At 38.8% G+C, this 23,240-nt stretch overlaps 5 protein-coding genes across 7 annotated transcripts; 4 read left to right on the forward strand and 1 right to left on the reverse strand.

The window, feature by feature from the left end:
• Positions 1-1,365: 1,365 nt before the first annotated feature.
• Positions 1,366-5,321, forward strand: LOC143210420 (dihydrolipoyllysine-residue succinyltransferase component of 2-oxoglutarate dehydrogenase complex, mitochondrial). The gene is made up of 9 exons (XM_076427284.1): positions 1,366-1,580; positions 2,065-2,089; positions 2,238-2,289; positions 2,381-2,451; positions 2,535-2,662; positions 2,829-3,146; positions 3,232-3,407; positions 3,580-4,030; positions 4,111-5,321. Exons 1-9 carry the CDS (start codon positions 1,506-1,508, stop codon positions 4,243-4,245), a joined length of 1,431 nt encoding a protein of 476 aa, XP_076283399.1. The 5' UTR covers positions 1,366-1,505; the 3' UTR covers positions 4,246-5,321.
• A 140-nt stretch (positions 5,322-5,461) lies between these two features.
• Positions 5,462-7,753, forward strand: Rpt2 (26S proteasome regulatory subunit Rpt2). Its single transcript, XM_076427285.1, has 5 exons — positions 5,462-5,598; positions 6,019-6,580; positions 6,770-7,156; positions 7,235-7,470; positions 7,547-7,753. The coding sequence occupies exons 1-5, from the start codon at positions 5,596-5,598 to the stop codon at positions 7,679-7,681; spliced, it is 1,323 nt and encodes a 440-aa protein (XP_076283400.1). The 5' UTR covers positions 5,462-5,595; the 3' UTR covers positions 7,682-7,753.
• LOC143210449 (uncharacterized) lies at positions 7,652-8,346 on the reverse strand. The gene is made up of 2 exons (XM_076427340.1): positions 8,206-8,346; positions 7,652-8,129 (listed from the first exon to the last, which is right to left on the reverse strand). The coding sequence occupies exons 1-2, from the start codon at positions 8,266-8,268 to the stop codon at positions 7,773-7,775; spliced, it is 420 nt and encodes a 139-aa protein (XP_076283455.1). The 5' UTR covers positions 8,269-8,346; the 3' UTR covers positions 7,652-7,772.
• A 19-nt stretch (positions 8,347-8,365) lies between these two features.
• Positions 8,366-10,339, forward strand: Polr3f (RNA polymerase III subunit F). The gene is made up of 4 exons (XM_076427317.1): positions 8,366-8,507; positions 8,702-9,320; positions 9,402-9,563; positions 10,058-10,339. The coding sequence occupies exons 1-4, from the start codon at positions 8,428-8,430 to the stop codon at positions 10,130-10,132; spliced, it is 936 nt and encodes a 311-aa protein (XP_076283432.1). The 5' UTR covers positions 8,366-8,427; the 3' UTR covers positions 10,133-10,339.
• A 341-nt stretch (positions 10,340-10,680) lies between these two features.
• Positions 10,681-23,188, forward strand: Acf (ATP-dependent chromatin assembly factor large subunit). 3 transcript variants are annotated; one of them, XM_076427203.1, is made up of 14 exons: positions 10,681-11,172; positions 11,890-12,028; positions 12,100-12,311; positions 12,391-12,598; positions 12,885-13,114; positions 13,539-14,170; positions 14,906-15,373; positions 15,441-15,988; positions 16,247-16,993; positions 17,156-17,367; positions 17,644-17,825; positions 18,918-19,031; positions 20,336-20,687; positions 21,391-23,188. In XM_076427203.1, the coding sequence occupies exons 1-14, from the start codon at positions 11,060-11,062 to the stop codon at positions 21,569-21,571; spliced, it is 4,338 nt and encodes a 1,445-aa protein (XP_076283318.1). In that variant the 5' UTR covers positions 10,681-11,059; the 3' UTR covers positions 21,572-23,188. The 3 variants fall into 3 exon arrangements, with proteins under 3 accessions (XP_076283318.1, XP_076283320.1, XP_076283321.1); XM_076427205.1 differs by having other exon boundaries at positions 21,403-23,188; XM_076427206.1 differs by lacking the exon at positions 18,918-19,031 and having other exon boundaries at positions 10,682-11,172.
• Positions 23,189-23,240: the final 52 nt, after the last annotated feature.

Raw genomic sequence — 23,240 nt, forward strand, 5'->3', positions numbered from 1 at the left:
TTTAAATCGTTTTTTCAACAGAACAGTTCATTGCAGTTCATTTGCAACGCATGCAACGAAAAGAAATGTGACCTTGAAAATCAAGGTCACCCAGATAGCACATCGGCTCGATTTTAGCCGGGCCCCTGTGCGCGCGATGGCGCGAATTTCACCTGTAGGGGGCTCGAGCCCAGGGCCTGCCGGCCGGGCCAGTGTTCGGCCGATTTGCAAGATTGCAAGGGTGCGGGATTCGCGTTCTCATTTCGTGATAATTAATACAAACACGGGTTTTTTCAGTAGTCAAAAACGCCAGATAAAAGATCAATCTAGGCAGCAATCGCCCTCAAAGGTCTTATTTATTAACTTATTATACTTTTGTCGGTAAAAAGGGAGACTGCTACGCATTTGCACAGTAGTACATTACTGCCACATTGATGCGACCGCCCTGTGTCGTGCATGCGCGAGAAAAGTTGGGCTCAATCAGGCTTGATCAGGCTCAATCAGGCTCAATCGAAGCACTGATTGGCCACATTAGTGTGACCGTGCTGCCCTCTCAAAAACAGGCTGAATTCCGGCCCGGCCGGCAGGCCCTGGGCTCGATCCCCCTGCAGGTGAAATTCGCGCCATCGCGCGCACAGGGGCCCGGCTAAATCGGCCTGTCTGGGTCTCGACGCAGCTCCAAGCGTTTTGTTTGCCTGTAACCTGTAGGTCAGGGGCTCTGCTGGCTGGGTCCGGTGGTAGGCTCTGTCAGACTATGTTATGGCAAGGACACATTTTTGCATGGACTTTTTGTTACGACCAGAGACTTTATTGTTACTTCTTATTCACCCTGTACATTAATATTTTCAGAAATAATAAAAAAGAGAAAGAATATACGAAGCAGCTTGATTTTTCGATGAACTTACAACTTCCCAAGTAGCCACCAGTAGCCTCGTACGTCCCTAAAACGTACGCAGAATGGACGTAGGACGTTTGGACGTGAACCGTACGTTTTAGGGACGTACGTGGCTACTTGGGCGTGAAGCGAAGAAGCAATATTTTTTGATAATTTTTGTGTTGAAATATTCTCTGTATTATTCCGCATCTTCATACAGAGCCCTTTTTTGCAATTTAACTCTTGAAAATTTATAAACAACAAAAGTGTACGTTTTTATAAAAGAAATTTATTTATTTACTTTCAAAAGTGCACGTATATACGACTATAGTGTTTATTATTTGAAATAGTATTATTATTATTTATTATTTATTTCCGACCGTTTGACTTTAGCGAGAACCAGCGAGAACGGTCTGTGATTCGCGCGCCGTAATCCCCGTCATAGAAAATCACGAGATATGTAGATAGTTGTACGGATTTTCGCGATGTTTTCGGCAAGTAGAGGTGGGGGAAGGTAATAATTGTGTTCGGCAGTGTGTAGATTGCAGCCCCACCGCAGAGCGCACTGGCACAGCCCTGCGCTGCTTCACGCTGCTTCCTCACCGTCACGAAAGTCGTGAACGAACACCTGAATAGAATTTTCCGCCTGAGGATGGCCGCGATGCTGTCCAACTGTTCGCGGCTTGTGCCTCGTGCAATAACACGAATTAGTATATCGCGAACGAAGGTGAGTTGATTTCTTCTAATCGTTAAATGTCGTTCCCTATTAATCTTAAAACATCTGTGACACGTACATTAGGTAAGAAGCACCGAACGCCCTTCTCAGGTAGAATTTGCCAACAAAGTTGTTGCAATACTACCCTTACCTGTCGCATCGATTACATAATACATTTACATTCGAACAGTTATCGTTTCCTCGTCTTGGTCCATCCGTACAATCTGTCAATGAAAAAAATGATTAATAGCTCGCAGTCGGCGGGGACAAGTCGAATCGTATAAATAACCAAGTAACGTCAACTGATTAACGGTCGATCGCTTTTCAGTCATGTTTCTCTCTTCTCGCGCACCGCACCATCGAGCCATTAAACTGGAAACACATCGCAAACGTACTATGCGATATCTTGGATATTTGATTTATGTTGTATTCTAGTCGTAAATTAGTCCGGTTGGATTGCGGTTAAAACATAAATTGTTTTGTTCTTTTTTTTCAGATTGTGAGGTCGTTTAGTAGTCAAGGTAAGACTAATTGTGTTATCGAAGATAGTACGATAAGGAACGTGGTGAGATATGTTGAAAATCTAAACATTGTCTTTATAGAGAGGCATAGCAACGTTGGAGATAACCATGAACATAAACTACTAATTGTATCAAATCATTTTTGTAGGGCGCATACTATTTATCCACACCGAACATGTGGTCAACAAGAATTCTCAATTGTAAGTAGGAAACCGTGTCGTAGATGTACCAGGTTCTTTAAAGAACATTTGAAAACATAACTTTATTTTGATTTCATGGTCGACCATTCAGGTGTACAAAATATAAGAAATTACCATGTTGGACAGACCGGGCGAGACATGTTCATTCGACAGCTTCGTTATGTAAGTCGGCGTTTCTAGGAGCGTTTAGAAACTAAACTATAAATAGCATCATGCCATTATAATATTCTGTTTGATCGCGACAGGGGAAATAAAGGAAGTTGTGGTACCAGCATTCGCGGAAAGTGTAAGCGAGGGAGATGTCAGATGGGAAAAGAAAGTTGGCGACCAAGTGAAAGAAGACGATGTTCTGTGTGAAATTGAAACGGATAAGGTAAAATTCTTTACCAAAAGTTCTCAAATACTTGTTTACCATGCCACAATTCAAACGGTGTTTTGTCTTGTTTCAAAACCTCTAGTTGGGGTTTTATTAATTAAACATGTAGCGGTAAGAAACGAACACGTTCAGCCTTATAAGTAATATGATCGTTCTTTCGTAGACCTCAGTTCCTGTACCGTCACCTGGTGGGGGTGTAATTAAAGAAATATTTTCCAAAGATGGTGACACTGTAAAGCCTGGCCAGAAATTATGTACCATCGACATTGGTGCTTCCGGTGGAGCTGCACCAGCAGCAGAAGCTCCAAAGCCTACTGCTGCTGCAGCTCCACCTCCGCCTCCTCCTCCACCTCCTCCTCCATCCATAGGAGCTGCTCCACCACCACCACCGCCACCGCCACCACCGCCTCCAGCTGCCAAACCTCCTCCACCGCAAGCACCTGCAGCCTCAATGCCGGTCGCTGCGATTAAACATGCACAGGTAAACCGAACGCCTCGTATAATTGAGTATAAAAATCAACCATTATTTTATTCTTGACTTTATAAAAATTCGCAATCTTCTTCAGTCTCTGGAAGGTGCCAAAGTTCAATTACCACCTGCTGATTACACACGGGAAATAACTGGCACAAGGACAGAGCAGCGTGTTAAAATGAATAGAATGCGACTGCGTATTGCAGAACGATTAAAAGAAGCTCAAAATACAAACGCTATGTTAACGACGTTTAATGAGATCGATATGAGGTTGTATTATAATTGTTGCGAGTAGAGGTGTCCGAGAACCTGACGATGCCGGGTGTCCGAGAATAAAATTCTCGACCGGACGGACATTTTCGCGTTCTCACACATCTACCGTTGTGATTTATTTTGTTCTCTGTTGTTCCTATTATCTAATCAATGTATATTGTCTTTACAGTCGACTCATGGAATTCCGTAAAACGAATCAAGAAGCCTTCACCAAAAAATACGGTTTGAAGCTTGGATTTATGAGTCCATTTATTGCAGCAAGTGCCTATGCTTTAAAAGACCAACCGGTAGTGAACGCTGTGATAGACGGCACTGAAATAGTTTATAGAGACTACGTCGACATCAGTGTTGCGGTCGCAACGCCGAAAGGTCTCGTCGTACCGGTGCTTCGTAGCGTAGACAGCAAAAACTTTGCCGAGATTGAAATCGCTCTGGCAGCCATTGGCGATAAGGCAAGGAAAGGTAAAATATCGGTGGAGGACATGGATGGCGGAACGTTCACAATAAGTAATGGAGGTGTTTTCGGTTCTCTCATGGGAATGCCTATCATTAATCCACCACAAAGTGCGATTCTTGGAATGCACGGTGTCTTCGACAGACCTGTTGCAGTGAAGGGCGAGGTAATGAATAATTTCATACTTTTCAAATCGGTTCTTTTTCTTTGAAAAACTGTTGTCGTTAATACCGGGTTACTTTCTAGATCAAAATTCGTCCAATGATGTACGTAGCTTTGACGTATGACCACCGATTGATCGATGGACGCGAAGCTGTACTGTTCTTGAGGAAGATCAAAGACGCCGTGGAAGATCCCAGAATTATCTTAGCTGGCCTTTAAGCACCGTACAACATTTTCATTGGATCGCTTCTCGAATACGCCTCTCGTCACTTCTAAAACATTTTTGAACACGTTGTATTATATTCTGTTCATCTAGGCTTTTACTTACAAACCGAAGGTACTCCTGAAACACACTTACCAACCCATTGTGATAAGCGAAAGTATAAAGGAAAATATCACACGACTACGAAACCAACATCAGAAACGTTTTTACTTAAATAACTTTTACCGTATTACCAAAGTAACCATCTCAGTCAGTTCATAGTTCAGTATTCAAGTGTTATGCGACGCGATTAAACCGATGAGATTGTTCTTTCGTTGAGGCTACTCCGCTCCGAGAGCAGCGCGTATGCAAATGAATCGCATTGGTATGAAAAACCAAATGTGTATTTTAACATTCTTGTGGCTCAAATTTAGTATACACTGTTTAAGAATTACAAGACAAAGAAGAAACGAGATACGAGATTAAATACCTTTGAACTGCAATAACAAAATGAGAGCATAATATATTAAGAAATTTTCGTTTGACCGGACGTGTTTGAAATTCAATTTTTCGTCTTACGAAAGTTTGCCTTTTCTTCTTTAAGTATATTGGTCTTGTTTATATTGCTGGACAATACGTTTTTGTTACGACAGTTTTACAAATACGTGATGCAGAGATCGCGAGATACGTGTGCTTACATTCGTCAAGAATGGGATTAACATCAGCCGTGAGGCGAAACATAATCATTTCGTTGTTTTTTAACAAAATGTATTTTTATTCGGACGACTTTGATCAGCGAAATGTTAGTCGGAACAAAGAAATGTTAGTAAAAAAGTTAGAGGATACTTCATTGCAGGGAATAATGTATCAAAATAATTGAAATAAAATGTCACGAATCTGTATTTTGTCAACGTTGTTGAAAACAAAAAGAAAAAGCAACTACTAAATAGAAAATCATTTTTACATTTTCTGCACGCATGATATTAATCGAAGATTTTCTAGCGAGATAAATATTTGATCGTAAACTATTGTCGGAATCGACCGTGTAAATTATTGTTATTAAATAAAAAAAGAAGAAGACAACAATACTAAATCAGTCCGCCGCAAATTACTCGATCGTAAAACACCGTTCAAAATTTCTTACTTCACCAGTTTTCGAATTATTATTCATTAAATATATTTTTAATTGGTATCGAACGACACGATTACTTTCACCATGATTTCAAAATTTCGGTAAAAGATAGTCGTTTGAGTGTATCGCATTATGTATTCGATACCTCGAAGAGAGAAAAGTATATCGACTATCGATTCTGCTCGTACACTGGGAATGACTTCGCCGTTTCGTTTGGTCAAACAGTGATCGTGAAATGGTAATATTTACAAACTTTTTCAATTAAATATCGGCCAATCGATTAATACGATATTTAATTGGCCGAACAAAATATTACGATACTGAATATTTGAACAAATTTACCTCTTGTAAACATAAATTTCGTTTTTGTTTGACATTTTAGGTTAGTTTCGTGTGTAGCATCAGCTCTTTTGTGTCAAACGGCATATTTAATCCATTGTACTAGCATTTTCATTGCAGCTACAATGGTTAGAACTTATTTGTCGTTTATAATCTCCTGAAAGAAAACGAAAATTTTCCGACATTTTCTTTAATGGTTAAATATCGATAACGGAGAAATAGAATTTTGTTTGAAATCTTCGTCACGAGTCCGACTCGATATTGTAGGACAAATGCTTGAACTGGAATTTAGTTTCTCACATTGCGTTAATTGAAACAGGGACAGAATCAATCTGGTACTGGTGGCACTGGGGGTGACAGGAAGGATGACAAAGACAAGAAGAAGAAGTACGAGCCTCCGATTCCAACGAGAGTGGGCAAAAAGAAGAGACGTATAAAGGGGCCCGATGCTGCTTTGAAATTGCCGCAAGTCACTCCTCATACTCGTTGCAAACTGAAGCTATTGAAGCTAGACCGCATAAAAGATTATTTATTGATGGAGGAAGAGTTCATTAGGAATCAAGAAAGGCTGAAGCCTCAGGAAGAAAAGAACGAAGAGGAAAGGTCCAAGGTCGACGATCTGAGAGGGACACCGATGTCTGTTGGGACATTAGAAGAAATAATCGACGATAATCATGCGATAGTTTCAACTTCGGTTGGTTCGGAACATTACGTGTCTATCTTATCGTTCGTAGACAAAGATCAGTTGGAACCTGGCTGTTCCGTCTTATTGAATCATAAAGTTCACGCAGTCGTTGGAGTTTTAGGCGACGACACAGATCCTATGGTTACTGTAATGAAGCTTGAGAAAGCTCCGCAAGAAACTTATGCCGATATTGGTGGTAAGTATCGATCTGAACTGAACATCAAGTTCCTTTTTTATACCAAAGTCTTGCGATAACTTGCAACAAAGGAATTTGTAGATGTGCACTAAGTTTTTTTGGAATACTAAAAAATGTAATTCCTGAGAACTTTCATATGCAATGTAAACCCTCTAAGAATACAACTATAATATACTGTTCAATGTTCAGGGCTGGACACCCAAATTCAAGAAATCAAGGAATCCGTGGAATTGCCACTGACTCATCCAGAGTATTACGAAGAAATGGGTATCAAACCGCCAAAGGGAGTGATACTTTATGGACCTCCAGGAACTGGAAAGACATTATTAGCTAAAGCAGTAGCGAATCAAACCTCGGCCACTTTCTTGAGAGTTGTCGGTTCCGAACTGATACAAAAGTATTTGGGTGACGGGCCGAAGCTTGTAAGAGAATTATTTAGAGTCGCAGAGGAACATGCTCCGTCGATTGTATTCATAGACGAAATAGACGCTGTAGGCACGAAACGATACGATAGTAACAGTGGAGGGGAACGTGAAATTCAAAGAACTATGCTTGAACTTCTGAATCAGCTTGATGGTACATAATAAATTGACTCTCGATACGATTTATAAAACTCTACAAGCTTTGTATAATTGTTTTTTTCGTTCACTTTAGGCTTTGATAGTAGAGGAGATGTGAAGGTCGTAATGGCAACGAATAGAATTGAAACTTTAGATCCAGCATTGATCCGACCAGGTCGTATCGACAGAAAAATCGAATTCCCCCTGCCCGATGAGAAAACAAAACGACGAATCTTCAGCATCCATACCAACAGAATGACTTTAGCGCCTGATGTTAATTTAGCAGAGTTGATTATGGCGAAAGATGATCTTTCGGGTGCAGACATAAAGGTGAGGCACATTTTAAGTAATACATTTGCTGGCAAGAAGTATTCGTACGACTACGAAATGAATTTCTCGTTCACAGGCTATATGTACCGAAGCTGGATTAATGGCACTGCGCGAACGCCGTATGAAAGTTACCAGCGACGATTTCAAAAAGTCTAAGGAAAGTGTTTTATATCGTAAAAAGGAGGGTTCACCCGAAGGATTGTATTTATAAAAATACCACTATTCTTGGCTTACAGTCCAATCATCATGTGTTACAGATACTAATAAAAACATATAAAATACACTATATTTCGATCAATGAATTAATTGCTTTCGTTAATATCGAAATCTTTCACGTTCAAGTGAAAATGTTGGCACAATCTTTGCATTATTTTTCTAGAATGTTTTCTTTGTTCATCGATCACTTGCGAGAACGGTTTATCAGTCTCGTAGTTTGGATTTTGAGATGCTATCGAGCAGATATGACACGCGCCCCTTCTAGTTGTGTCAAGAATTTCCTTTATATCCTGAGGATGCTTTGTATCTTGTGCTACGGTGTGTAATAAACTTTTGAGCTTTCCTAGATTGAAAGCAGTTCTGAAACCATCTTCGTACCCTTTATCAAAACCTTCTTGGAAGACGGAGTCTGATCCGCTCTCTATTCCTTCTTTGTAACCGACCTTGAAAAATAATAAAATAAAACTATTTATGTATATGTATACGATTAGAACGTTGTTAATTGCATGTAAACAATACCTTCTTAGCAGTGTTTATAACTCTATTCCAGTCCTTGGTAGCGATGTCTATAGATTCGTCCATATTAATCGAAAATCTCGTTGCATATAGAAATCGTTCAGTATTTATTTCTATTGGCTATTCTTATTTATAAATAACGAAACTGTACGACGGTGTAACCTATTAACCTTGGAAAGTATTTAATCGGTTAAATAGCAGAATCGATTAGATCTGAAAAATTCAATGGAATCAGAACCGAGCACTTCGAAGGAACAAGACGGAAATGTTGCAAATGCTAATTTGTTGGAAGCGCTTGAACAAAAGTAAATTTTTTCACGATTTTTATGAAATATTACCTTCGTAATTATTTACATGACAAATAGGTTATGTGCACCATTGTTTGTTACGAATGCGAGAATGTTGAATGTTCGTTCGAAAGAATGACATAATCATTTTATTCGTCTGATAAAGACTCATATTTCTGAACAAATTGAATCAGTATCATTAAAATTTTCAGAATCATCGAGTTGGCTCAGACCAGGCCCAAAGGCATATCCGACAAAGATTTGACAGCTGAGATGCCAGATCTGCAACCTGCTCAGAGAGCACAAATTATAAATAAACTTTTGACACAGGGTCATTTCGATTTATTTAAACAAGGTGGCTCTTTGTTGTATCGTTTGAAAGATCCATCCAAAGCGAAAGTAGCTAAAGGGGCTGACAATGAAGAGAAGATTGTATATACTATAATAGAAGAAGCAGGGAACAAAGGGATTTGGATACGAGACATAAGATTCAAGTCTAATTTAATGCCAACGCAGTTGAACAAGATCCTGAAAAGCTTAGAGACTAAGAAATTCATTAAAGCTGTTAAGTCCGTAGCCGCGAGCAAGAAGAAAGTATATATGCTGTACAATTTGGAACCGGACACATCCGTGACCGGCGGTGCTTGGTATCAAGACCAAGATTTCGAAGCTGAATTTGTGGATGTTCTCAATCAACAATGTTATAGATATTTAGAGAAAAAAAAAGAGCAAATAAATTCATGCAGAGGCGGTCCGATCGCAGCTAGGAATGTTACCTTCGCTTCGTCCAAAGACGTGTGGAAATTCATTTCTGATCTAGGCATAAGCAAGGTTCTTTACTTTCGTGTAGCAATATGAAAATGATATAAGAAAATCTGAATAGTTCATTATTAATTCAATCGACGATTGTAGGTAAAATTATCGGTCGAAGATTTAGAGATGATATTAAACACGTTGGTCTACGACGGAAAAGTAGAACGCATTCTCTCGGACGACGGAAACAATTTGTACAGAGCGGTAGAACCTTTACTGCATGCACCTGGATTAATTAAATCCACTTGCGGTGTTTGCCCTGTAAGTATTCCGAAATATTTAAGGGGGTAGACTCGTTTTTAGGATTACAAGGGTGGTTGATTACTAGGCTGCACCTTCTCATTTCTCGATAATTCAAAGATGGGGTTTTCAGTAGTCAAAAGCGCTAGATAAAAGATTAATCTAGGCCGCAATTGTCCTCAAAAGTCCTATTTTTACGTTTACGAGTCGTAATTTGCATTATTCGGAAGCATACAGCTGAGCATGTAGCTATTTTCATAAAGCTGCGACAGCTATATGCTACCGAATAATGCAAATTATTTATTTACGTCTCGTAAATGTAAAAATAGGACTTTTGAGGGCGATTGCAGCCTATAGATTGATTTTTGATCTAGCGCTTTTGACTACTGATAAACCCCATCTTTGCATTATCGAGCGCATCCCGTACTATTGCAATCCTGAAAACGAGAGTCTACGACTGCTGTTTTTCTTTCAATTACGACGTTTAATAATACAATAACGATATTTTCGCATAGGTAAGAAAAAATTGTTGCGACATAGGCGACATCACGCCTACGAAATGCCAATACATAACGGAATGGTTGGAGTAATGTTTTTTAATAAAAGTACATTTCGAATAAAAGATCGATTTCTTAGCGCACCGTTCCCATTGTTTATGTGCATATGACATTGAAACGTTGATACGTTCTCGCAAGTATATTACATACGCAAAAGCATGTCTAAAACGATTCTTTTTTTCTAGTGTGTAACAATGAAACGCTTATCAGATATTTTATATTTGTTTTATTCAGAACATACATTATGCAATTGCCCTGTAATCATACAATATCGAAATTCAAATCTCGAAAAATAAGGTCAAACAGAGCCGTTCGTGATCATTTGTTCCCGCCAAATTCAGCGAACTGTCTACGATCCGGACACCTGCTACCAACAGCGGGAAAAAATATCATGTTAATTTTTCTGTTATTCGTTCGCGGTAATGCGTTGTATCGCGAACGTTCCCTCGAGATACTGAACAACGGAAACCCGTGAACGTTCAAAGTAGACGTAACCGCGAACGAGCCGATACAAAGTATCGAGTAAAAGAGGACGCGTTCGTTTCCCGCGTTTTGAACCGCAGTTCGATCAGGTTGGTAGTGATACTTTTTTATTGGTTTCCGGCTTCAGAGTGCCAGATGTGAATGTGCGCTTCCACGAGCACCGTTAAAATTGTGCTTTTGTGTTGCACTCGAAATGTTTCGCGAAATATTACCGAGGCTTCACGTTTGCGACGCGTGAACGGTTCGAGCTGCGGAAACTCGAGTGTTCGTCAGTGAATCGTGACGAAGAGTTTTACGAGACGTACAAGATCGACGATCTCCTTGATCAAATAGTTTATTCGCGTGCGTCGCATGTGCCTACGGTGTCCCGGGAAAAGCGTAGTACTGTCTTCGACGTGAGAATTAATTTCCCACGAGCGCCTTGAGAAAACCGGACAGAAAAGCACACGCTCGACCAAGCACCGCGAACACGTTGACATGCCGTTGCTCCGCAAACAGCCGTTCCAACGACTTCACGTCTCCTCGGACTTCAAAGATGACGACGAAGTGTTCCACTGCCAGGTTACCAACGAAATCTTCAAGGACTACAAGTAAGACCATGACAGCCCGGACAGCGTCGAGACGTGTTTCGCGATCTTGCCGATCCGACACGTTAAACACGACTGTTTCGTTTTCTTTCGATCGCTTACTGTTCCGGTGGTCTCGTCTCGAGGAAATACATGTTATAAACACGTCGAGCTCGAACGTTGTCGTTTGCGTACAGCTACGAATTTTGCTGTGCAATGCGACCGATTGTTCGCGTACGTTGCCATTGCCATAGCTCACAGTGAAACTATCGTTTAGAGGTGCACGTGTACTGCGGACAAGCCTGTTTCGGTTTTCAATGATGTTTCCTTGGTTTTTCAGTTTCTTGTTTTTTTCCCCGATATTTCTTTCTTACTTTTTATCACCAGTGACTACAGTAGGTACTGTAGAATGATCAGATATTGGCAGACTTCCTACAAGCTACAGAGGGATAGCTGTATCTCATTCTACAGCGGTTTGTTTTGCTAACTTTCTTTGTTACGCAATGGATATTGGTAGAGCGACTTGATCGTAACAAAGAATGTGAACGAGTTGAAACACAGTAGAACGAGATACATCTACAACTCTCTAGTTTGTAGAAAGTCTGCCAGCATCTCATCGGCCTATAGTACTAGCTCATACAATGAACGAAATGTCCAATTGATCATATAAGAGAACAATGAGCGAGAACCTCCTCTACCGTATCTGCTACTTCATTTCTTTCGTCTCTTTTGCAACTATAGTGAGTTCTGCGAGAGAATTATCCTGTGCAATTCGCTGATATGGTCGTGCTGTATCACTGGAAGAAGCAACATGACGTATGAAGAAGCTCTGCAGTGCGAGGAGAACGCGAAGAGAAGTCTGAAAGAGTTCCCCATGGAGGTATTATATTTTGCATCTGAGAAATTGATTACAATGTTTATTTGAATTCTAACGTGTATATTATGTTCCAGTTACGAATTCCTATATTATACCTTGCCAGTAAAACAAACAGATCTTCTTTCAACGAGATGGCGGAAGATGTGTTTCTGTTCGCGAAGGATCGTTATTTTGTCGGAGAAATGGTGGAAGCGAGTTTCACAGAAGATTCTTGGTGCGAATGTCATGTTCTTCAAGTTATTGCACCTTCCGAGCAACAAATAAAAGCGTATATGAAAGAAAATAGGTATAGACATATCGTATATGTATATCTATTATGTATATATATGTGTGTATATCTCTATATATGTATATTCTGTTGAAAGTCCACAAGAACAACACTACCATCCATCAGCAAAATTGTTTCGTTACGAAGTGGAGCAGTTGGACTGTGGTGATTCGGATGTTAGTCAACTTATGATAGTAGAAGCGGCACAAGTCAGAAGAAAAAAGCAACAATACAGCAGAGAACGTAACAAAATATTTTTGCGTCAGTTATGCGAGCAGAACGAGACTGGTATTTGGATTGTTAAAGTTAGTAGGTTTCGTTGCTGAAATGTATTAACCTTTGCACTCGAACGACGACTCTAAAGCGTCATTAAAAATCACCATTTTATTATTTACAACAGCATTATTACACTTGTATCTAGGAAATTACGAAAAATTTCAATGTTTCGAATATGAGTAATAGACTGTATATGCGTAAAGGGAATTAATGTTGGAAGAAATGTCTTGATTTTGGTATTAAAACAGCTTCCGAGTGCAAAGGAATGAATACTATGCGAATTATATTAATGAAGCCTGTATCGTGTGATTTCAGGATAGCGTTTTACAGAAGTATGGAATTAGTAAAGTACGTTTTGATACAATATTTACCGGTCCTCCGCCTGATTACACATCGCGCGTTAAAAAGCCCATAAAACACAAGCAGGAGTCGATAGAAAAATTTCTTACCGCAAATATTTCAAAACCGAAAACGGAGAAGAAGCCGGACCCCTTGAAGAAGGTAAATCAGGCGGGAGTGGATATAAAAAAGTCTCGGAAACCAAGGTAAGTAATGCGATCCTAATAAAAGTTTGGGTTAAACTTCCAAAAAACCCCATACCGAATTGGCTGAATTTTTGTGTAAATAACTTTTTTTTCGACATCTCGAAAATTTTGTTTTACATATTATTATTATTTTTAAATAATCATAGCGCTTTGAATACTCGCGGCATCTAAAAATGGAATAGAAAACATTCCTCTGTTGACGAACATTACAATGATCGAAGTTACAAGCTTGGATTAGGTTTTTAGGAATATTTTATTAATTTGTGTGTGTAGAGCATACATATTTTATAAATCGCGGCTAGAACTGTGTCGGTAACAATTAATTAACAAAATCTCAGCGAATTCGGAGCATGGGAGTTTTTGAAGGTTACAGCCAAAGTCTGAACTTTTGACGGATTATATTAATGCTATAGTTTGTCAACAGAATGAACGGGAAGTTCAAAGAAGAGCTTAAAGCGAAAGCGCTCGAAGAGAAAGCGAAACTGAAAGAGGAGAATAGAGAACTGAGGAAGGAGCAAAAACTGAAGTTAGCTGCTCTGGCTGCGTACGTGAAGCAGTGGAACAAACCGAGAGAAGATCTCGAATGCGAGAATCTCGCTCCGATTCCGCAACCTGTACCAGTTAAAACAATTGTATCGAACGACAAGTTCGGCGACTGTTGTATGATCCTGGAGTTTCTCGAATTTTTCAATGAAGAGTTGGAAGTCAATTCATATTTTTCGGGCGGTTTCACTTTGGATCTGTTAGAGAAGGCGTTGCTAGCGAAGGAAGCGTCCGGGCCTTGGAGTGATCTGTTACAGCTGCTATTGTCGAGTATCTTCAAATTTCAATCGGACGAGGAAGACGAGATTCGAGCATCGGATACAGTAGCGAACGATAATACTGCCAACGAGGGAGTTTCATCGCTGACGAAAGGATTAGCAACGTATCACGGGTGCAAATTATCCGAGCTAACGTTGGACCACACAACTCTAAGCGAGATTTTGAGGCAGCACTTGTTAAGTTCTGGCGAGCGAATAGGTGAAGCTGCTTCGAAATGGAGATATTCTCAAAGAGGTAGTCTTCGATGAAATTCGGAAGCTTCTAACGGGGCTTGAAACGGTTTCGAAAATAACTGTTCATCGTACAGTAATGTCCGACTGTAAGTTTTTTTTGTGGCTTCAAAGACCGCGCCGAACGTAAAAAAGGACAGCGAAACTCAGAAGGCCTCAATCGTCGAGAAGTGTAAACATAACTAATCCAATAACTAAACTTCTTTATTTTTCATTATTTTTTTATTGGACTTTGACCAACATATTCGTGGCATTTTTAGAATGAAAATCATACCAAATATTATATAATTCCAATTATATTTACTTCTGTGATGAAAGTTTTCGACGCAAAGAAGGACAGCGTATGGGAAAGGAAGAGATGCGGAGAATCGCGGCGCGCTGGCACAGTTCAAAGAATTTCCCATACGCTGTTCTTCTTACACAAGTAAATATCATCGGAATTATATCATATTTGGCATCACTTTTATTAGAAAAATGCCACGAATATGTTGGTCAAAATCCCACCAAAAAATACTGAAAAATAAAGAATTTTTGTAATTGAATTAGAGTAATTAACACCGATAAACTGAGGCAGCTCAAACTTCTTGGCCCCTCGTGGGGTATGCCCCCCAGTGGAATGGGCAGTGTAGCGACATACAGTTATGCTTTCAGCACGTCTTACAGTCGGATATTACTGTAATTGTTTTAAGAATCGAAACCGATGTTACAACAGTTTTGTAATCATCTACATTTTTTTCAGGCGGTTACACAAACGAGGACGACCCTGCATTCTTAATGAAAACGAAGGAGGCACACATTTTGAGACAGTTAAGCAACTGCAGCGTTCACGAGTTTAATTTCGACGACAAATTGAAAATAGCCGCGTGCCTGATCAATCAGTTACTCACTTTTGCCTCGGTGCGAGACGTGATCGAGGAGAGACACGAGAAGGTTCATTTAGCGAAGAAAGAGCTGAGGTCGTTCGTGTTGGCGGAGCAGAAGAGGGAGAAAGAGGAGAAAGAAAAAATGCGGGAGCGAGAGAAGGATAAAGAGCCGAAAACTGTACCGAAGAAGATAACGCGTGGTAATTGCGAGGAGGAGAAGAAGAAGGAAGAGTATGAGACTAAATTGAAAGAACTACAACAAGCGTCTAAAGACGATCAAATGATGCTTTACTTGGGCTCCGACAGAGCTTATCGTAGATATTGGAGGCTTTTGTCGATACCAGGTAATCGCGCGTTTCTCCGTTTATTATAGGGATTGAACAATTGAATAAATCACTTTTTCGTATCCAGGAATATTCGTGGAGAACGATGGGACTGGCGTGGGTACTTGCCTACCTGAAGGTACTCCTTATCAACCCGGACTGCAAGACAGAGAATCTACGTACGAGTATCTAAGAAACAAATTCGAGGATGAGTTCAGCGACAAGGAAAACAGTTTTAAAAAGGCGAAGAAGTCCCCGAAGAAAGTAACGTTCTCTGACAAGAACGGTCTGAAATCTCCGAGGAAAGAAATAAAACAGGAGTTCACCGACAAAAACGGACTGAAATCATCACCGAGAAAAGATGTGCTAGCTAGGAAAGAAATGAAACAGGAGTTCTTCGACGTAAGGAAGAATTTGATGGCTTGCACAGGAGACAACGAGTGTCCGGTTCACCGGCAGAGACCGGAACCGCAGTGGAGTTTCTTTGGAACACAGGGGGACATAGAAGCTCTGATCGATAGTTTAAATAGCCGAGGAATTAGGGAAGGCGAGCTCCGAAATAATATCGTGCAAGAGATGACGAGTTTAATATCTATCATCGAAGAATGCCCGAGGCATAAGCTTAATCCGGAAGTGGTAAGTATATCTTCAAATGTACATTACCGCTCAAAAGTATTCGGACACTTGCGAAATGTGTAATAGCAACGCGTGAAAGTTGCTTAAGCATCTAAAATAGTGACTACATTCTTCTAAATATTTTTCCTACTAACTTAAACTACGTTTTGTAGAGAAAAAGGAAGTATTCTCTCTCGGATACTTTTGAGCGGTTAATTATGTTGTGCGGTGTGTGTCTTTGAAATACGATTAAAAACTACGAACGAACTTTTGATATAGTTTTCAGGGCCGATCAAGGAACCTTCGAACAAGACCATCAAGAAGAATAAATACGAGAACGCTAACTTAAATTATCCTCCCGACGTGCCTATCGAGGAAGTTTTCGAGTTTACTCTGAGGGACTTTATTTTAGAGCTCGAAGACAAGATAAAGGCAGGCTGTTTGGGAAGTTTGAAAGTGAATAGTCGCGATGCCTGGAGGCGTATGGTTCGTAATAGGCTGACTGACCAACAATGTGATAAATTAGTGTACGATACAAACGAGGTAGACGGAGATAGCGCTTTCAACGTAGCAATGGATAAAGTGAAAGGAGAGTCAGACTCTGAAGCGAATACAATGGATACAATGAACAAGAGTTCGAGGAAAGTCTCAGGTTTGACGAATGAAACAGAACCAGTTGTTGACAATAAGCAAATTGTAATCATCAAAGATTTGGCTAATGCTATTTCACAATTGTATCATGCCATCGATCAAAAGTACTTAGGTGAACCTCTAGTTAACGAAAAGGATAAGAAACATCCTGGCGACGATCACAGAGCAAGATGGGAACAGTCTCTCCTAGCGTCCACAAGCTGGTCTCAGTTGTTCTTGCATCTAAATACCTTAGAGAACAGCATCTCGTGGGCTAAGAGCGTCTTAAATGCTCAATGTTATATATGCAGACGACGTCGAGACGCCGAGAAAATGTTACTCTGCGATGGATGCAACAACGGCCACCATTTGTACTGTTTAAAACCAAAACTCGTTGTAATTATTTCCTTTCTTTCGAGTGTGCAGCTCTTTCAAGGGATACGTCTTTTCCGTGTATACGGGGAAAAGAAGCGAATATTTATTAAATTAGTTCTTTTTTCCCGTTCACACAAGAATCCCTCCGTAAAATGCCATGATTAACGTGCGGTATATTTACAGGCTGTACCAGATGGTGATTGGTATTGCAAAATGTGTAAACCGCCGACCAAATCAAAGTCGAGGCTTAAGAAACGAAAGAAATTCGAAGATGAATTGGAAGAGGAAGATACATTGACCAAAGAGACCCGTCATAATCGAGCCAAGCGAATTTTCGAGAGTGAGGAAGAATTCCACGAAGACGAAGACTTTGAAGACGAGAATTATGGGAATATGTAAGAATTTTTTTAAAAAGCTTTTTTGATTATTAGGCTGCGGATTTTATGCATTTACAACAAAAATTGATACGTAAAGTTTAAAGCAGTGGACATATTTAAAAAATTTAAGAACGTCAACGTATTAGAGTTTCAGTTTAATAAAATAATTAAAACAAGGAAGAAATTTTTATTTAGCCTCTGTGTCTTGGAGTCGACGCAGACATTTTTATTTTGCATAAAGATCCGCAGTTTAGTGATTATCGTGCCAGTCGTTTATGAACTATTCTATTTCAGAAATAGTCAAATAAATGTATGCAGTGCGTGCAGAAGCGGTGGGAAGCTGATCAATTGTGATTTATGTTCGAACTGTTATCACATGGAATGTATAGAACCCCCCATAGCACGACCTCCTCGCGGTAGATGGACCTGTTCGGATTGCAAGGACAAAAAGGATAAGAGGTCTAACATAAAACCTGGTAAATCATAGAAACTATAACATAGATACGTAATGGCGGTAGGGAACACTAGCAGTAAGTGCCGAGAGCGTTCAAGTATTTGATGGTATTATATTAATGTTAAATGTTGGTACTACCCCTGACAGAAAATATTCGATCGAAATCGTGGATATAAATTGTTTAGGTGTATTAAAATTATTACAGTTATTAACCCTTGTGTAGTCAATCTATTTACTATATTTCTTTCAACAATTTGTTAATGTTCCTCTAAAAATATTACAAAATTTCTCTGAATGTCCATTCTTTGCTCGCTAATATGTTCATGTATAGTATTAAAATCAGAATTTGTGCAAATATGCTAAATACGAAACGTTCTAGTTTTAAATAATCTATACATTTTGGTTGACTACATAAGGGTTAAGGGGGTAGACTCGTTTTTCAGGGATTGCAAGGGTGCAGAATGCGCATTCTTATTTCTCGATAATACAAAGATGGGGTTTTCCCCATCCACTATTGCCCTCAAAAGTCCTATTTTTTCGTTTAAGAGATTTTTTTATTCGGAAGCGTGCGTATGTAGCTATTTCCATAAAGCTGTGACAGCTTCATGCTGCCTAATAATTGCAAATTACGCCTCGTAAACGTAAATATAGGACTTTCGAAGGCGATCGCGGCCTAGATTGATTTTTTATCTAGCGCTTTTGACTACTGAAAAACCCCATCTTTGCATTATCGAGAAATGAGAAGGCGCATCGCAAACCCCTGCAATTTTGGAAACGGTCTACCGCCTTAACCCCTTGCCCTACGATTTGTTCGACGGTTTCAATGATTAAAACTTTTTTGTAGATCGTAATTTCCTAGAAAAGGAGAAAATATTGATATAAGTTGTGTATACCTATATGTTCTCCACTAGCTGTATGTTAACAAAACCAAAATAGAATTTTATTTCGGTTTAAAGGAAATTGTTTACATACATTTTTATCAGTTTCGAAAATTTGTATTTCGCAAAAAGATCCGCTGTCTAGTTATAGCGACGGACGGCCGAGTTATTCGATCGAATACTTTTTTCCAGAGATGCATAATGAATGAGTTTCTTAGTTTGTATTGTGTTGTTAGTGAGGGGGCGCGAAAGGGAAAGGGACAAGGAGAGACTGTGCGCAGCAGCCGCACGCTCTCGCATCCATGGTTTTGCCAAGAGCCTCCTCACTACAGAATCTACAGACTGGGACGGTCTGTATCGAGACTCTATCTTCTACTTTATTTCAATTCACATTTTTCTGTTGTCTAGAAGTGCACTAATATCAAATAGACTGTGCATCGCTTTACATATTCATCCATTATTCATTAGTACAGTTTAGCTGTTAACAGCGAATAGGTAATACTTTCGTTGCATGTGTTTGCAGAAGGTCCTCATTTTATTCTGAAGGTAAAGCCCTCGTTCGATTTATGTTTCCCATCTTACATGATGTGAGCGAGTTCGTAGAAACTTCCTTGTACAAGGTGTCACAAAATTATATGTCGCAGACATTATAGCGCGATTCTACACCCCTGGTGTAGATGTATTTCGTAGATGGATTTCCTTATTTTCATTGATAGAACTTAATGTGAAAAGCGAACGAAAGTGTTCGGCTCAAGGGGACAAATATTGTAATGGACAAAAAGAATGTTCTCAAGGTCAATTTTTCGAAATATCAGGGTCACCGAACGTTTCTCTTTTTTCTTTTAATGGAATTGTATAGTTTCGTCATCACGGTATGATAGTTGAGGTCAAGACAAATCCAACGACCTCCGCGTGACCTTGGAAGTTGGGCAAATCTATACAAACAGTGAAGTAACTTCTGTTGTAATTTTTCTAAGGTGTAACAGAAATTCTAGAAAATGTACAGTTTACACAACTTTTTGTTGTCTATTACTAGACTGCGGATCTTTATGCATTTATAGCAAAGTTGAGTAGATGAAATTCAAAATTGTTGGAAAATTGAAAAAATTGAAAATGCCGATATATGATTTCTCCTCTATTAAAATCATTAAGGGAAGAATTTGATTTCTATTTCTTGCAATAGATGCAGACAATTTTTATTTTGCATAAAGATCCCGCAGTCTATCTATTACAATATTTGCCTCCTTGAACCGATCACTTTTGACCACTTTTGGCATTTTCTTTCTATCGCCAGAAATAAGCAAAACATTTAATGTGCTCAATTTAGGTGTTTCCCGTACACCATGTATAGAAACCTGAGACCTTTAATAATTCTTATTCAAGGTTATCCATCAGCAAAAAGTATAACGAAAGGTGCTGTCTTTTCGTATACTTATCTTACAGAGTGTCCCGTTTTAATCTTCGAGTTTGTATGTTTCAACTATCTAGATGAGTATTACGAATAAAGATTGAAGCGGGACCACTTTTGTTCGTTCGTCGCGTAATCGAGTAATTTATTTTTCATGTACTTTGGTAATGCTTTGCCTGTGCCATTAATTATGTTTCTCTTGATTCGTGACGATTAGAATCTAACGAGAGTCAATTTATTATACAGATAGCAGCAATTCTGAAGACACAGAACCAAGACAGACCAGACGAGCTGCGAAGAGGGCAGCTGTAACAGAACAGTTCGAAGATAAGGGATCGATTAAAGGATGTATGACAAGACTGCAAGATTTACTTACCGATGTGGTGCACCACAAGGACTCGTGGCCTTTCCTATCACCTGTTACGAAAGACGAAGTTCCAGACTATCATGATATCATTTCCAATCCCATGGATTTCGGTACAATCAAATCCAAACTCAGCAACGGGGTGTACGAAACGTTGGAACAATTCTTTAGCGATTGTCATTTAATATTCAATAATTGTCGAGCTTATAATGAAGAGCACAGCGCAGTATACAAGTAAGTATGAACAATGTAAGTGCAGTAGGGCCTTGTATAACATGACAATATAGAATAAATAATACCGAAAGAAACATATCTTATACAACTGTGTATGTATATGTAGAAATGTTCAAACTGGGATGAATTTAATATGTTGCACATTATAGCGGGCCCTACTGTATTTTAATGTGGATAGTTCGGATGCCAGAGATAGCGAGATAAGCTAATAACATTGAGATGCTCCGTTTATACTGCTTCTGCTGTTTTTTATCTAACAATTAGAGACTGCGGCTCTATCTGCAAAATAAAAATCGGTCGCATGAATTGCAAAATGTAGGAATTCCGAATAAAAATTTATTCCCTTTCTAAATATTTTTTTACTAAGTTGTAAGAAATGCATCGATACTTTTAAATTCTTTGTCATCTTTGTTATTTTTGCCATAATTGATAATAATGGTCTGATAAGTGAGTCGAAGAGAAGTTCTTTTTAGATATGCACGTTCTGTTTAAATATGTTGTTTAACAATAATAAGCTGTGAATGACAAAGAAGCTACACTATAATATGGAAAATGAATCGTAGCAGTCATAACTCGTAACAGAAATCGTCGTTGCGGTATAAACGTAAGCAGTGATCATGGCAAGTACGATCAAAATCTTTGGCCTCCGAACACCCAAGCTAGTGTAACATCTAAGAGTGTGTCTATGTTATTTTAAAAATAGTTACGTATACAGAGCAGGTATGAGGTTATTGAAATACTTGGAAAAACGGTGCAAAGAGCTCGGTCTGAATTACGACGAGGATTCGGTGGGGCCGTCGGTGGCGAAGAAACAAAGATTGGAAGAGAACGGTGTCGATAGTAGCGAGGACGAAGAAACAGAAGAACTACAAAAGACAAGATAGAAACGGAGTATATATTCCAATAATATATTTATTGGGTACTACTTTTTTTATTCCCGATACGTAAATTGGATGTACCTTGAGATTGCGTGCGGATTTTTACACTTTTGTCAAGGACAGTGTGTACAAATTCGTGTTCATGCGGAAGATGTTCTGTAAATTATATATTACCGAAAAGACTTCTTCATTTGCTAAGGTTTAGAAGAATACTATAGTTATATATGTATAATTGCAGGCTTCACATACGCATTCAAAGTGTTTCTCTCTCACTCTCTCTCTTTCAGCGTTATTTAGCGATCATACCCTGAATTATTTTCTTAGGCTTGCTAAAATAAAACCAAGAAAAACACATGCACAGTATTATTCGTAGAATTTTACGCATGGTAACAGTTGCTCTCGGGTACACATAAAAGTTTTATTGGGTTGGCAAGAAAGTAATTTCGGTATTTTAAGGTGAAATAGAGCCCAATTTTTTTACTCAAGCAATGAACTTTAATGAATGAGATATTTTCTCTTTTGTTCGATGATCTTTTACCAAAAAGAATAAATAATAAAATATTTGATTGAGATTAAAGTTCATCGCTTGAATAACGAAATTCAGTTTTTTATTTCACCTTAAAATACCGAAATTACTTTCTTACCAACCCAATACTAACGCAGAGCACATTTTCTTTGGAAGCGAGTAAAAGCAAGCAAACACGTGCAAGCGATGAACTGTCGTCTGCTCTAGCCAGTACAAGTCTTTTTCATTTAGTATTATGACGAAGAAAGAATAAATTTTTGTTATCGGACAACTCCTTTTACACTATAATAATTAATTTATTACTTTAGCCATTATTATCTTATACGATCTTATTCTGTTCTCTTTGCAAATAATTCACGGGATCCCCCCTAAATGTATTAGAGATTTCTCGACACTTTACTTACACGCAAGTCCACACATTTATATAACGTGTTATTCATTGCCTTCCTTTTATATAGCATTGGGCTGGAACGAAAGTTCGTAGCGTTTGTAAATTAACATTGAAAGCTAAAATTCAGATATTTATTCGTAGATTCATTCAATAACATATTTTCCGTTCTGTTCTATTACTTTTTGCCATTTCCGAGGTAACTTCTCGCGTTATTGAATAAACACCTTAATTTTATCTTCGATTCTTAATTTGAAAACGCTACGAACTTTCTTTCCAACCCAATATATTTAAAAATCCATGCCTCGTTCGTGCGAAAACGTGATAAACGACTGACGACATTTTTACTGTGAGAAATATTCGTCCAGAGTTCCAAATTCCTATGTTTTACATTTATATTTATTTTAAAGAAAGATTTTAATCGGAGATTAGTACATAAACAATGTCACAATATTGCACACTTGTATCGGAGATATAGAATATTTGTTGAACATGTTAAATGGTACTTACGTTTTTTAAATTCTCTTTCTATATCAGCCTCTTTTTTGTTTTTAGAAAAATAAAATACAAATTTTAGGCTGGCCCTACACAAAAAGACCTATGGTACAAATTATTATTATTCTCTATATTGTACAGCAGTGATAGGTACAGCTTTTTGTAATCATGTACGTTTTATACAATTCATTTGGTAATAAATTTTTAAAATAGAGATTTATATTGAATATTTGTTTTGTAACACAATGTGTGGAAAGTTACAGGTA

Source organism: Lasioglossum baleicum, chromosome 7 (assembly GCF_051020765.1).
Source record: "Lasioglossum baleicum chromosome 7, iyLasBale1, whole genome shotgun sequence".
Lineage (NCBI taxonomy): Eukaryota > Metazoa > Arthropoda > Insecta > Hymenoptera > Halictidae > Lasioglossum > Lasioglossum baleicum.